This window comes from Saccostrea echinata, unplaced genomic scaffold (genome assembly GCF_033153115.1).
Source record: "Saccostrea echinata isolate AGI-Se365-2 ecotype Australia unplaced genomic scaffold, CSIRO_AGI_Sech_v1 ptg000015l, whole genome shotgun sequence".
Lineage (NCBI taxonomy): Eukaryota > Metazoa > Mollusca > Bivalvia > Ostreida > Ostreidae > Saccostrea > Saccostrea echinata.
The window spans coordinates 16,032,456-16,047,916 of NW_026889764.1; the positions used below are offsets into that span (position 1 = coordinate 16,032,456).

Below are 15,461 nucleotides of genomic sequence, written 5' to 3' on the forward strand. Positions count from 1 at the left end.
GAAAATACTTGCAGGTTCTAGTATGAATTCTGTCATATCTGCGCTCAAGTCACATTCAATCAAATGATGATCCCCGATTCGCTAATGAAGACTCCTAAAGTATTGAGCAGTCATACCTGCCCCTCACTAATCTGTTATTGGTATATCTGACCATCTCGACCGGGGCCTCAGCGACTTGTAAACTTCTCCCGAGTTGCAATTCTAGCGGTTGTATAAATAGTGGCATTAAATTTACTGGCTTCCTACACGCCAAGAACTGGGGCTAGAACCATGTCTCCCAGACCGTACAGAAGGAATAATATAAGTGGCCTTGACATTTGGAGTGTGAGAAAAGGTCACTCTATTAGCAGAATTAGACGAACGCCTCCTAGGCTTGGTCTCTTCATCACATTTTTAATACAAGAGCATAGGGACTTCGGGTTGCTCCAACGTGGACCATTCCGCCGTATATGTCCCGGTCCCTTACAGTCATGACACACTACTGACCCTGAATTTTTTGAGCGCCCTCGACTCGCTGATTGCTCCCTCACAGGCCTACGCATTGGGCTGCGGCCCCTATTACTACTCTCTCTCTCTCTCTGGAATCACAAGGATAACTATTTTTTCGCTCCACTGACTTATCTCGGAGCTCGAAGTCCGAGAGCTTACGCCAATGAGCAAGGGGCGAGCGAGAATCTCTCCGCCCATCACTTCCCGCTCTGAAGAAGCAGACGTAACAGCACATAGATGACAAACCATTGCTAGGCGACTTAACTGGAAAGTTTTCAATCCTCTTATCGAACTCTGTCAGAGTACAAGGGGTGTTTTAATTAACTGTCACCCGTTTTACCATCACTTTAACCAAGAGCAAACATCACAATAAGCTGTTCTTGCAATATCTTTGGCGATATTCCGCCATCAAACGCCTTCTGGGCAGTGTCCATGACTCTATCCTCCACTGCTCTATTGTTTTCTCTGGCTTCTGGGCTATCGAGCTGAATTCCAGCTGTGAGGCTGCCCTGAGGGAAGTTTTCCTAAATTTCTCCTCCATCAGGAGAACGACCTCCCGGAAACTTAAAAATGTTAGACTTACAGAAAACAGGCGATCAGGGTCATTCCACTGATGGTACTCAGCGATTGTGGAGAACTTTGAGTAGAATGTTCCCAACTCTAAATCCCTGTTGTACTTGATCCACTCAATAGCTGGAATTTTGCGGTTCACGCTGCTCAGAGTACCAGGAGGAATTAAACCCGGAAATTGAGCTGTATCTGCGATATTCATTTAAGTGTGACCTTGAGGTACCCCAGGCCAACCCCCTTTTCCAAATGGACATCTGACTGTCCGCCCTTTAGTGCCGCTGACTGTGTCCCAGCCCCTTTAATAACACTGAAAATCCCAATGAATTCAAACTCAACCCCCCTCCCCCGGAAATACTTCCGGCCCTAACAAAAAATTACTATAATTAACTATAGTTTACTATAGCTAACTATGGTAAATACTTTAATACTTTGATTAACTATAAAACTTTATTCTAGAACTTTTTTGAAATTTTAGAGCCTTAATATTTTTTGAAATATATTTCAATGATGTAAATTTTTGCAATTATATGTAAATTTACAAGTAACATTTTCTTTTAATTTAAGGAAATTGATTCTAAGAATTAAAAAAAAATAACGATCTGAAATTCACAGTAAAAATACTATACTTTGATTAACATTAGTAAAAAACATTGATTTACTTTAGTGAAAACTTTGATACTATTGTAAACTATAGTTATTTATAGTTTACTTTAGTTCCTTTCTCTTAGGGGTAAACGCACAGATTATATTATATATTAAGCGATACCAGTCAGGTTAGTATATATAAACTCTTGCAAACAAACAGACAAGCACGATTTTTGAAAGGACATTACAAGAATTATGGGAGCTAATCTTGGAGAGTGTACCTACTACATTTCAAAAGTTAAAACCAAGTTTAAAAGTTTCGCAGGCATAAGGATCGACAGGAATAAAACATTACACTCCTTCGATCCTCGGTGGCATAAATGCAGACATAAACTATTTTTACCATAGACGTCACGACATCGATCTACCCATGGTGTTTTAAAACTTTTTTAGTTTAGTTCGGATTTGACCTAGATGTGAACCTTCTGCACTATTAAAGAAAGGAATTTAATTGTGGTATAAATCACGGGTCGAACTCCTCGATCAGTGAAACACAAAAGCTAAACAAACAGAGTAGGGTACATGTAAGGACAGCTGAAATGTATTTATTAGTTTAACCCAACATTTAAACTTTTCCTGTTTTCATGATTTTTCATGTTGATGATTTTTATTCGATATTGACTCAGGAAATCAATAATCTCAGAATCACCAGGAAAACAATCTCTTTAGTCTTATTACTGATTGTCAAGAACAGATATTGCATAATAAAATATTCATGTACCTTGATTCATTATTGAAAGTTCCTCATATCTATAAAATAAACAAGGTTCTATATAGGAAGATCCCTTTCACATATGAATCAAGGATTTACATAGTACTGAGAATGTGTTTACAATTTTCAGGTTAAGTTAATCCATTTGGTACAAAGAAATTTCAACATTTTGTAAATATTATCAATAGATAAGGTTTTTTTTAATCTATTTACAAAAACGAAAAACCATAGAATGGAGATATCTTCAATAACAATTGTTATTTCTTTACCGTGTTAGAAATGATGCAGTCAGCTAGGCAGATGAAATATAAAGACAGCAAACGTAAACAATATCTACCTATTGATTTTAGTCCTATCTAGAAATGAAAAAAATTCGATACCATAATAAATGCAACAATGGTCTTGCATTTATATTCAACTGCACAGATAAAATCATAACTTAATACAATAGTAACATGATATTCCCACGAGGAATTTATTTTTTAGGTCATAAGTATTTCGAAACCTGCGAGTTCGGTACGAAGGGTTTAATAAAGGTATCAACATGACAAGCGGAAAAATGATTTTACGGATCCTTATTCTAATAATCTTTATATGTAAGTATGTTACTTTACATTTCTAATTCGTTTTTTTACTATATAATGTCCAGAAAATTTCTTAAATAAGGAGTGTTGGTTGTGTGTACACACAGCTATATTACACTCAGTTTAATGATGGATAACATAAAAAATGTAACCTCCTTTTAAAGAGTTCCAGTTCATACCTTTTTACCTTTTTTTGACATTTTAAGAGTTTTTTTAGAAAACCATAGAGAGAGTATTCAATAATACCTACTAGTATTTTACAACACGATGTCCAAATCTCTTTTATATATAGCTCACCTAAGCCCAAGGCTCACGTGAGCTTTTCTGATCGAAATTTGTCCGTTGTCTGTGATCGTCGTTGTCGTTGTAAACTTTTCACATTTCTATCTTCTTCTCAAGATCCACTGGGCCAATTTCAATCACTGTTGGCAGAGAGTATTCTTGGATAAAGGGGATTCAAGTTTGTTCCAATGAAGGGCCATGCTACTTCCATGGGGAGATACTAGTAATTAGGAATTCGTGAAAAATTAATGGCATCATTTAAAAATCTTCTTCTCAAATCCACTGTGCTAGAAAATATGAAACTTATGTGGAATCATTGTGAGGTAGTGTAGATTCAAATTTATTCAAATCATGACCCCGAGGGTAGGGTGGGGCCACAGTGGGCGATCAAAGTTTTAGATAGGAATACAAAGGAAAAATCTTTAAAAATCTTCAAAAATCTTCTTTCCAAGAACATCAAAGCCATGTTTGGTCGTATTTATATGGAAACATCCTCAGGTAGTGTAGATTCAAGTTTGTTCAAATCATGACCCCCGGGGGTAGGGTGAAGCCACATTGGATGATCAAAGTTTTACATAGGAAAAATCTTTAAAAATCTTATTCTCAAGAACAGTGAAGCCATGATTGGTCTTAAGAATATAAAGCATCCTCAGGTAATGTAGATTCAAATTTGTTCAAATCATGACACCCCCCCCCCCCAAGGAGTATCAAGGGGCCATACCAGGGGAACATAATTATATAAATGTCAAAATCATGTGTTTCTTTTAAGAAAGTTGTATCAGAAAACAAAAGATTTATGTGAAATATGAATATAGCAAAGTTTTGGCAAATCAACTGCACTGTAAAGCAAGAAAAAAGCTGCAAAATGTAAGTGCCGGAAAAACAAATGTTGTATCTATCGTTTGGTTTTTATCGTAAATGTCCACCATGTCAAGGTCACGCGTCCTTTATTTTTAGCGTGAAACTTGTAAACAACATTAAATTGAGAAATAAGTTCTGATCATCTTTTTTGAAGATTGTATAAAAATTCTCGGTCATCCGACATATATATTTATGGAATTAAAAACATAGTATATTCTTCAACTTGAAGCGCATGCGTACAATAAAGAGGGGGAAGTGAAGCAATATTTTTGTGTTGGGTTATACAAAGATTTTTTTACTTTTATTTTTCTCCATTAAAGTAGATTTTTAGGTTCTGAAACTGTAATTTTCTGAATCCTAATGCTTTCAAGAACTGAACAAAATTTGCATGTCATGCATAAATTCTACTTTTGCCGATTTTCGCGTTTTTCCGTCACGGTGTCACTTTAAGGATATATCAATAAAAAAATTCTTCTTAAGAACAGCAAAGCCATTATTAGTCATATTAATTATGAAGCATCCTCAGGGAGTGTAGATTCAAGTTTGTTCAAATCATCCCCCTTTAAACTTTTCAATACTGAACTGATTTCTGCTTTTTCCTAGCCAAAGTGCTCAGGTGAGCGATGTGGCCCATAGGCCTTTTGTTAAATAGATGTTTCAAAAGAGTTAAAGGGATTCACAGCAAGGTACGGAAAACAAATCTCCAGCATGCAATAATGATTTGCACAACTTGACATTTCAGTTTGTTTTGTTTTTATTTGAACGCGTTTTGCATACTTCACATATTCGACTAAAGAAGTTCACTGTGTGTAATTTATCCCAAACACAGACCGTTCTATATGTAATGTCGCACTTTAAAAGATATATACAGATTATTAATTAGAATTAAAAATAATAATTTTACATTCTGACTGATGTGTTCTTTTCAATTTTATTTTTAACAGTTACAGAGGTGGTGGATTTTGCGTCAGGAGCCTACAGATCTCGAAGATCCTACGTCTCCACAGGGCTGTGAGAGAGTGTTTTACGTTTCATTATTAATTAATATCATTCTTTATTTTATTACCCTGGGGACCTTTTTACAAAAGAACTAACGACCAAGACCAAAAAACTTTAATTGATTTAAAAATCTTGCATAGAAACACCTTTCTACTTCTTGAGAAAGATTAAAACTATTTAAAAATTATTGTGAGACAGAAAATTATTCGAAAATTAAATTTTGGTCTTAGTCTTAAGTTCTTTTGTAAAACGGGGTTCAGATATGTAAGATGACGGATGTGATTGGTTGATTGTATGTAATTTAACGTCCCATACCCAGACGTCACTGTTTGCCGGTGAAGGGCTTCAAATTTAGACCTACACTCGGCACTCATTGACCATGAGGGTTCCTTATCGTGCCAAACGCCTACCGTGACACGGGACCTCAGTGTTTAAGGTCTCGTCCGAAAGACTCGTGACTTTCACTTCTAGTGCCTGGCGTTTGGCGAAGGAACAGTCATTACCTATGTTTCTGTCTTAGATTTGACGCGGGTTTACGAACGAGAATCGAACCCGGGCCTCCCGATCACGCGACGGATTTGATCTCCGTCATTATGAATAACTGCATATCAGAACATTCTTTATATATATAAAAAGCAATGCCCTACCCTTTGTGTAACATATGAAAAAGGAGAAGATAACGAACAGTGATCGATCTAAATAAAAATGTTCCACAAAGAACACAAATCGGTGAAGAGGGCATAAAACACGGACCCCTGGAAATTCCAGAGATGGAATCAGGTGGCTAGGAGGAGTAAAAATCCGCCTTGAGCCCAATGTATTGATCAGGTAGACGCTTTATTCCATAGTCAAATTTAGTATAAAAACAAAAGTATAACAATTGGTATGAAAAACATCAGCAAAAATACGACCAAAATGAAAGGTTCAATTTGCGAACAAGGTCATTATATCGACTATAGAATTTACGAAATACTGATTCTAAACAAGGTTGTTGAAATCCCAGTAACATCAACTTATCTGTCAGTCTAAAGATTCCACAATCAAGACGCCAGAAAAATTTGCTTTCTGTAAGAGTATATATTGTGTACACTCTTTTACACTTTTTTTATCAAGTGCAACGGCACCAACTTTTGGTGTTCATTCATACACTTTTCTGTTCAAATACTCCATTAATTTGATGGATCTTTTCGAAATTGTTGCTACATGTATATCATTGATGTAAAAACAAATGCCATTATAGTAGAAAATTAAAATTACCTCTAATTCAAAAAAGTATGCACCGAGTCCCATATAAGCATTTGAAGTTTTTTTTTCTTCGTTTACAGAGATGCATTGACGATTGTTATAATTGTTGTCTCTTGCTTGTCAATGCTAGCCGTTCCAGTGGTAATAATAATCTGTATAAAATGTGGATGTTGTAAAGTAAAACAAAGAACATATCCTGGTCAAAGTAAGTAAAAGTCGGATACATAATTACATCTCATTTTTATGTAACATTAAACAAAATAATTCCTCAGAACATTTTTTCCAACCCAGGCTGTGGTAATTTGTCATTTTCTGCTGTATCAATAATCCCTCATATTCCGGTTAAACATATCACAATCCAATTTATATTTATATATGTTCAAGTAGCTGTGTTGATACAGAAGCTTATAAGTGCTACTTGAAATTATATTTTTCTATGTATATACTAGATACACTGTACAAGGTCGCACGAACGAGATACTATGTCGTACGTACGAGATAATAAGCTGTGATTACGAGATATGTACACTGTACATGTAGTACCGGGTACTAGAACAGAGTCGGACTATAACAATGTCGGACTATTACTAGGTCGGCCCATTGCAGACTCGGCCTATGCACATAATAGTACTTAGTAATAATACCTAACAACGTAAATTAAAAGACAATTGTATATTTTATCAAGAAAATTGATAAATTGAGTTATTTTAACAGTATTACGAATCAAAATTAGTACCTACAAAATACTCCGTAGTACGAGCGACATAAGTTGATATTACGAGATTTTAAGTTGTACGAACGACATAAGCTAGGTACGACATAATATGTCAAAATAACAAGGTAAGTCCATATTTAAACATTGTTAAATCAATAAATATTATAAATATATATTTTGAAGGTTTAAATACTGATTTTTTAGAATAACTTTTCTTCAATCGGATAACCAGGTAACAAGTATCTTTAGTAAAAGTTCTATTTGATAATTTCTTGAATAGCGTGCCAATTATATCCTGTGAATACTATTATTTATTGACAACTCGCCGTTCGATAAGGTTTGCTGGTATGATGAGTTGAAAGAAAAAAAAATTAAATTATTTTTAATCTGAAATGAAACAATGCTTAAATGAGTGAAAAAATTGAAATACATTGTGTACTTTATTTTTTATTGATCCTCAGTAGAGCGCGGCACGGAATCAAAGAGAAACATGGACAACTGAAGGGGATTAAACATTCACCCACAGAACTGAATCCTGTGGAAAAAAAACATGATTGGAATATTAGCACTTCTCAAAACATCGCTTTCTGCGGCTCGTATTACCTAATGTCTCGTAATTACAACTTACTAGGCCTTCGAATACTCGACTTGAAATATGTCGTTCGTACGACCTATGTTCTCGTAATTACGACTTAATATCTCGATAGTACGACTAAATATTTCGTAATTACGACTACCCTAACAGAAAAGTACTATTATAAGTAACACTATAGTTTACTATAGTATCAAAGTTTTTTTCACTATAGTAAATCAAAGTATTTTTACTATGCACATTTTTTTTATATTAAATTGAAATATTAATTTTATATTCACATATTATTTCCAAGCTAAGCTTGGAAATCTCAAAAAAAGTTCCAGAGTAAAGTTTCATAGTAAATCAAAGTATGAAAGTTTTCACTATAGTTAACTATATAGTTTTTACTATAGTTAACTATAGTGAACTATAGTTAACTATAGTAAATTTTTGCAAGGGTATTCTCTGTATCAGGACTTAGTACCTACGGCATATTATATAATTACGACTTTGTATCTTGTATCTTCGACTTAGTATCTTGTTATTAAGACTTATCATCTCAAAATTACAATTTAAAAAGTGAAGATAAGAAGATAACGAACAGTGATCGATCTAAAATAAAATCTACAAACAATACAAAACTGTAAACAGGGCATAAAACACGGACCATCGAAAATTCCAGAGGTAGATCTGGTGCCTAGGAGGAGTTACCATCTCATGGCGATCGGTCAGTTCCGCCGTGAACCCTACGTATTGATCAGGTAGACAAAATATTCCGAATTTTATTAAAAACAAAGTCATAACAATTGGTATGAAACACGTCACGACCAAATGAAATTTATATATGCTAACAAGGTCATTATAACAACCACACGAAATGCTGACGTTAAACGAGATTGTTGAAATCTCTGTTACGTCAACTTATCTGTCAGTAGGCTGCCTTAGTATCTCGTAAGTGCGACCTACCATTTCGTTATTACAAGTTATTTTCTAATAATTACAACTTGTTATTTCGTACCAGCGACTTAGTACATGTATCTCCTTATTACAACTTAGCAGTTCTCATATGCACTACTTATTATGACGTAATAATACAAGTTATTATGTCGTACTCACTTATTCATTATTAGTATATGTTGTTCGTACGGCATATTTTCGTATTTACGACTTATGCCGCTCGTACGACTAATTATCGTATATGTACAATATTATCTCGTACTCACGACTTAATATCTCGTTCGTACGACTTAGTATCTTGTACATAGGACATAAAAAAATAGAAAAATATAATTTCAATCGACTGCAATACGCTTTCGTAGCGATAACGATAATTTCCATAAAAAAAAGTTGGTTCTCAACACTGACTGAGCATAAAATAACGATCTTTGCTTTTTCTTCAGAATAGAAAATAAGTGCAGCTAATTATATATATATATATATATATATATATATATATATATATATATATATATATATATATATATATATATATATATATATATATATATATATATATGTTTTGTTTAAAAGGACTCCTTTGAAATCATTGACATATAAAAAAAAGTTAAAGAGATTTTAATACTGTATTTTGTACTTGGCCTAAGAATAATGATTTAGGAAAATTTTTATAAACTACTTTTCTTCTATTTATGATGTTAAAATGTCTATATAAATTTATCAGATAAGGGGCATAATGAAAGTCATTTGAAACAATAAACCATATTTTTACGATGATAAATATAATTACATGTAGCTCGGGCGTTTTCATGAGCGTATTTTTTTATTTATACACCATCAGATTTAGTTGGTATGACTGTCTTTTCTTTATTTACATGATTGAAGCCAAAGAAAACTTTCAAAAATATTCCGTACTATTATTATAAACTCTCTTAGAATTTTAACACTTTCCACCCATGTTGATTTATATTTCCTAGTTAAGTACCAATTTCTGGTCATAAAAATTTCCTTTCTTATATATTCTTATATATATATATATATATATATATATATATATATATATATATATATATATATATATATATATATATATATATATATATATATATATATATATATATATATATAACATTTATCATATGGTAACTTAAACTGGAAAAAAATATAGAAACCAGTATTAATAGTATCAGAATAAAATGGGGGATATATGAAAATAATGAAAAGAAATTCTCATATTTTAGTGGTCCCACCTGGGCAGCAATTTGGACAGCCAGGAGCATCTATGTATGGCCAACCTCAGAGCGGATTGCCACCGACGTACGGACAAGCGACTCAGTACGGACAAGCAACTCAGTACGGACAAACAACGCAGTACGGACAACAAAACGGTTTCGGACAACCAGTTGAAAATCAGTTTTCCTATAGTAGTCCAAAATATTAAGAACATCTTCAGTTAAATTTTGTGAATTTAGAGCATAAATTTAAAAAAGAAATTCTGTGTTTTATCTGTAAATACGTTATATTATTGATAAAATTTTGTTATCTCAACCTCTCTGTTGTTTCTTATGAACTGTTTTTGTAGATGCAGGTAATTAATGAATTTGTATTTGTATAAAATAGTTATCTTTGACTTGTTTTATTTTAGATATGACTGTAAAGAATGAGTGGACTTAAGACTTCTGAAAAGAAAGTCGTAAATCGAGTTACATAAAATGTTAATTTCTTTCCATAATATAAATCAATGATACTAACTGCAAGAGAAATTGTGAACACAATTATTCTAAAACGTGATCCTGATAGCGTGTTTGGTTGGTTTGCCATTGGCAGAATTGAGCAAATTGTTAAAATTGTGTTTGTCCTTACAATATTTACTAAGGAAATCTTTTAATTTCGTATTGACAACACTGTAATTGTTTTAGCCTATTCGACTTTCAATCGACCGACCGATCGATCGATCGATCGAGAGGACCTGATCGATAGCCCCGCCTACTATTAATATTGATTATGTAATCTAAAATTCACTCAAGTTTGATGCCAAAATTCAAATGGCGACAATAACGTATCTTTGCTCCAATTTTGATTCATGACACATGACAACAAGACATTGCTATTGTAGAAATGTTCTACTGTACTTCATATTTTCATGTATATGTATAAACTGCTTTGTAGATAAATGCAAAGAGACCACTCATTCTTTAAGTACAAGTGTTAGCATGATTAACAGTATATATGAGCCTAAGTATAAATATCTTAACCCTAAGAAAAGCGGTTATGCTTCTAATGCGAGAGATTTTTTTTTTTATTTTCAAGTTACAAACAATATATAATGCGAAAAAAATAACCTAAAGTAGTCATTTTCTGAAAAAAAAAATTCCAGAAATAATCGCAATTATGCTCATTTCAATTCCCATCCTTTCCTACCAACTTATAAGAATGCAATATTTTGTATGTTAATTACTCACACTATATTCTTGCAACCTATAAGTTTGAGGTCATCCACCTTAACATTTTTTCCCTAGATTTTAAGCCTTGTTTCAGTTTAAATTAGCATATACTGAATTGAAAAAAAAACTCTTTCACTAAGAAAAAAAAATTAACATATTGTCTCATTGCAAGAGCAAAACGATCTCATAAACTGAGGCGAGGATCCATATTTTGATCGACTATACGATACTTTAACCTTTAGTACACTTGACCCTTTCAATGATTAAAAAAAACCCAGTTGTATTCATTGTCCAAGGGTTGCAAGTACATGCATATAACTATCTACTTACCCTCAATAGCTTTTGTTTTACTCTTCCTTACAAAACTTTCTTTCTATGGGTATTGAAGTTTAATAAAAGTAAACACGTTACAGATTTTTACATCGATCTATTTGTCATTTTTAAATTATTTTAAAACAAAAAATTATTATTTTCTGCTACACTGCATATTCATCATTCATTTCCCCGTCCAATCCGGAAATATCCGTCTGCTTCAAAATTAGACCTAGTTTCTCTACATATCGATTAACGGTTTTCAATTTTATCAAAAGTCTATGCAAATAAATAACCACAGAACAGTACAGTTTAAATAGATAAGACGTTACTCAATAAAAACGAAACAGAAGTAGTGATTTGATTCGGAAATCAACATGACCGTTTCAATACTTTTGATGTGCCTCATTTTACCTTCCGTACTAATAGGTAAGAAAAAGTAATTAAAGTTTTCTGCACTTCAGTATAAAACAGATTTCTTTCCCATTCAATATTTTTGCTAGAACGTATATTGATCGGTTGGAGAGAGTTTTGCAATTTATTTTTTCAATAACTTTGAAATAACCCATTAGTAGTAGTATGAAGTACAGAATTCATCTCAGATTTGGCAACAATTGTGTTTCGTAATACATGTATATATTTGAATAATTTAATCAATGATTTAGGAAGCAGAATGCAGCAATATTGTTTATCAAAACATGTCAAATTCCCATGTTTATTTTCAAAGAATGGAATTGTATATTATGATCACTTTTTGATAGAATTTTCAGGAATTTGACAAACTTGGATGATATACCAATGACTGTGGAGGAATAATGCTCTTACATTGTATTTGCTTTTCAATGAGTGTAATGATGAAGATTTTGTTAATTGAGGATCGAGGAAAAATAAGTTTTCTAGATTCAAGAATCATGATTAGCATATATCTGATCCTGCATTCCATCCTATAATTATTTTATAATGTTTGGCAAGAAATTATTTTGTTGAAGGTAATATGTTTTTATTGAGATGCTTTGAGCACTTGTTTACTAACAAGAGCACAAACTAAGCCTTTTCTCTGAAAATATTGTATATTTTTTCGTTTCGTATATAAGGATATGGGTTTTTTTTCAGCGTCAGTGGGGAGTGAATGTATTTACTATAACTACTACAACTCTATCTATTCCTCCTACTACCACTGTTATTATGAAGTGTAAGTATTTTCAACTTGATGTTTAAGAGCAAAGTTGCTTAAGAAATAGTGACAGAATATACATGTGTAATATTCCCAATTAATAAATCCAAATATTATACCCATTCCAATAATCAGCTCATCAGAGCTATGGTCTTAATCAAGGTTTTCATAATTGAAATAAGTGTAAATTATGTGGAATATTTGGCTTTCTTGACACAAAAGCTGAAGCTAAATAAATAAACTTTTTCATGCTGGTAGTACACTTTCTTTCAGATAAACGACTGCCTATTTTTATTTGAGCTTTACTGATAAAAAAGTTACCAACAGTCTTGTCAAATATAATACAGTAGTAGTCGGGAGTTTTTTTTAAAAGAAATTGTTAGAGGTTAGAGATAACAGAATTGGCAGACAGAAGCAAACCTAATTTGCTTCTCTTCAGAAATAATGTTTCATTTTTTAAGTTTTATCGGGATTTGGGTTGATCATGTGATCAAATCCCATACAATCCAGGCTTTATGGTAGATTTGATCAGTACCAACCCGTATTTACATCCTGATAAAAGTTTTAAAATAATACCTTTAGTTATTACATATTTAGATTTGAGACTGATTTACAACAAATATTTGTGTACTAAAGTTTTAAACTCATCAAATGATTTGATTTTTTCAAACCTCATGGTTATGAACTGAATGTGTTGAACACGTCTAGCACATAAGACATCGATCACTATGAATTTAACTGAACAATGAATTTTTAAGGACATGTGACAAAACTGTTTTTATACTGGATTAAAAACGCGTTTTTTGAGATAGTGTTATATATTAAGTAAAAACAATTGCAAATGTAAATATAAGTAAATATGCAATTTAGAATCAATTTAAACTAATTTACTCATTCATTCGATCATGAATGCTTGTTAAAGCTATCATCTTTTGAACATATATTGTAGGAAGAACTACAGATTGCATCGCTTTTCTATATTGTCTTGATTAAACACATATAGTAGTGCAGTGTTTTCTTCAAATTTATGTATAATAATCAATACTTAACATACCTAAGTTAGATAAAAGCCCCTCTTTATAATCCTCCAAGTTATCTATGCATTTCATTTTAAAACATAAATATTACAGACCTGTTGGAACAATCATCGGAGCCGTTATTGGAGGAATTATTGGATTAATCATCTTGTGTGTCATCGTTGCTATTATCTGTGTTGTTGTCTGCAAGAAGAAAACAACAGGACGGGTTATTCAACCCTCAAATGTCTCAGCCATAAGTACAACAGGTTCACTAATTTTCTTTAATGCAAAATAGTACTGTATACAAGGTTATTTTCGCCCGTTTATATCTGCAGACGATTTTGCCCCGTTTTGAATTCGCCCCATTGCGACGAGGTCAAAAGGGGCGAAAATAAAACGGGGGCGAAAATTTCCCTGTATACAGTATCACGATATAATCATAGATAACTTTTCAGTCATTTCACCTTAAGAACATCAATTAGCTACTTCTTTATAATTTCATCACTACATTTTAGAATAAATTCTTGATTACTTTCTTTCGATTTTGATATTTTAGCAACATACAACTCATATCCCAGCTATCCTCAACAACATGGATGGGGTGTACAGCAACACGTATGGGGAGCACAGCCACAAGTATGGGGTGTACATGTTAGTGGTCCCGCCTATCCTGGGCATGGACAACATCCTCCTCCAGACCCGGTATCCCAGCCAATGCCCCCACCCACCTATGCTGAAAATGTGATTCAGGGACAACCACCACAAAATACCAATTAATTTATGTGCTAATTGCCCTTAAATTTCACAAGAAAATACAGTCAGTTCTTTTGATTCTACTGTAATTCTGTTGCATTTCAACATGAAGTGTCTGTGATTTCATGGAAGACAGTGTGTATGCATTTCATTTTAAATGAAAAAGCCATTTACAAGAACCATGTAATCATCACGATTAATTTATCAAAAATTATCCTTTCCTCAGCTATAGTTCTGCTTATAAGACGATCTGACTGAAGTCGCTTTAATCAATTAGGATAAACGTTTATATTGTTGTTAATGGTGCATAAATCTACTGACTCGTAATATTACTTCATATGTAACATGTTGTCTTAATCAATGTTCAAGGATAGACAAATTTTGAAATCATTTGAACATTTTTTTTTTAAATCATAAAATTTTATGAAAAAAGAATAATAAAAGCAATAATTTTGGAATAATTTTGATTAATACTGAAGCTCTGAAATACGATTAATATGTTGTGCTCATGCCTTAAGCTTACCAATGCACATATATGAAAAACATCGCGATAGCAAAAGTCCGCGTTGTGGATTTAAACCAATCGTTTCGGCTTAATGGTTATACAGGACAAAGTTCTCTTGCAAATATATGACTTTGAGCTTGAATACTGTTCGTTATCTCCATATTATATGTTCTTCAACGGATAGTAATCTTCCTTATAAAGATTGTCTGTATAATCTGATACAAGTTTAATTTGTAATTATTGCAAAAATACACTCTTTGTGGATTACATTTGAGAGAAATCACATTGTAGCATCAATCTGTTTCGTCGGTAAAAGATCACCTTTACTTACATCACTAACATTCCCGATAAGATAGCGTGCTTTAACGTATACACAGGTCCATTATCATAATCTTAATAATGATCTGTTTTTTTAATTTCCACTATTTTACGGCAAAATACTTGTCAAAAATTTGAAATTCTAAAAAAAATGAGATTTTACTGCAGAATGGCAAAGTCTGATGATTCGTTAAGTTGTTCGAATACCCTATGCAAATGTAAAGTTGTAGTACTTGTTAAATCTTTTAAAGTATATGCTATTAAAAAAAATAATACTTTATATGATCTACATGTATTTTATAG

General features: G+C 32.7%; 2 protein-coding genes across 2 annotated transcripts; both read left to right on the forward strand.

The window, feature by feature from the left end:
* The first annotated feature begins 2,950 nt into the window (after positions 1–2,950).
* LOC133187595 (uncharacterized) lies at positions 2,951–10,100 on the forward strand. The gene is made up of 4 exons (XM_061323019.1): positions 2,951–3,012; positions 5,088–5,154; positions 6,468–6,592; positions 9,875–10,100. The coding sequence occupies exons 1-4, from the start codon at positions 2,961–2,963 to the stop codon at positions 10,072–10,074; spliced, it is 444 nt and encodes a 147-aa protein (XP_061179003.1). The 5' UTR covers positions 2,951–2,960; the 3' UTR covers positions 10,075–10,100.
* A 1,626-nt stretch (positions 10,101–11,726) lies between these two features.
* Positions 11,727–14,773, forward strand: LOC133187593 (uncharacterized). The gene is made up of 4 exons (XM_061323017.1): positions 11,727–11,818; positions 12,503–12,581; positions 13,694–13,848; positions 14,139–14,773. Exons 1-4 carry the CDS (start codon positions 11,767–11,769, stop codon positions 14,357–14,359), a joined length of 507 nt encoding a protein of 168 aa, XP_061179001.1. The 5' UTR covers positions 11,727–11,766; the 3' UTR covers positions 14,360–14,773.
* The last annotated feature ends 688 nt before the right edge of the window (positions 14,774–15,461 follow it).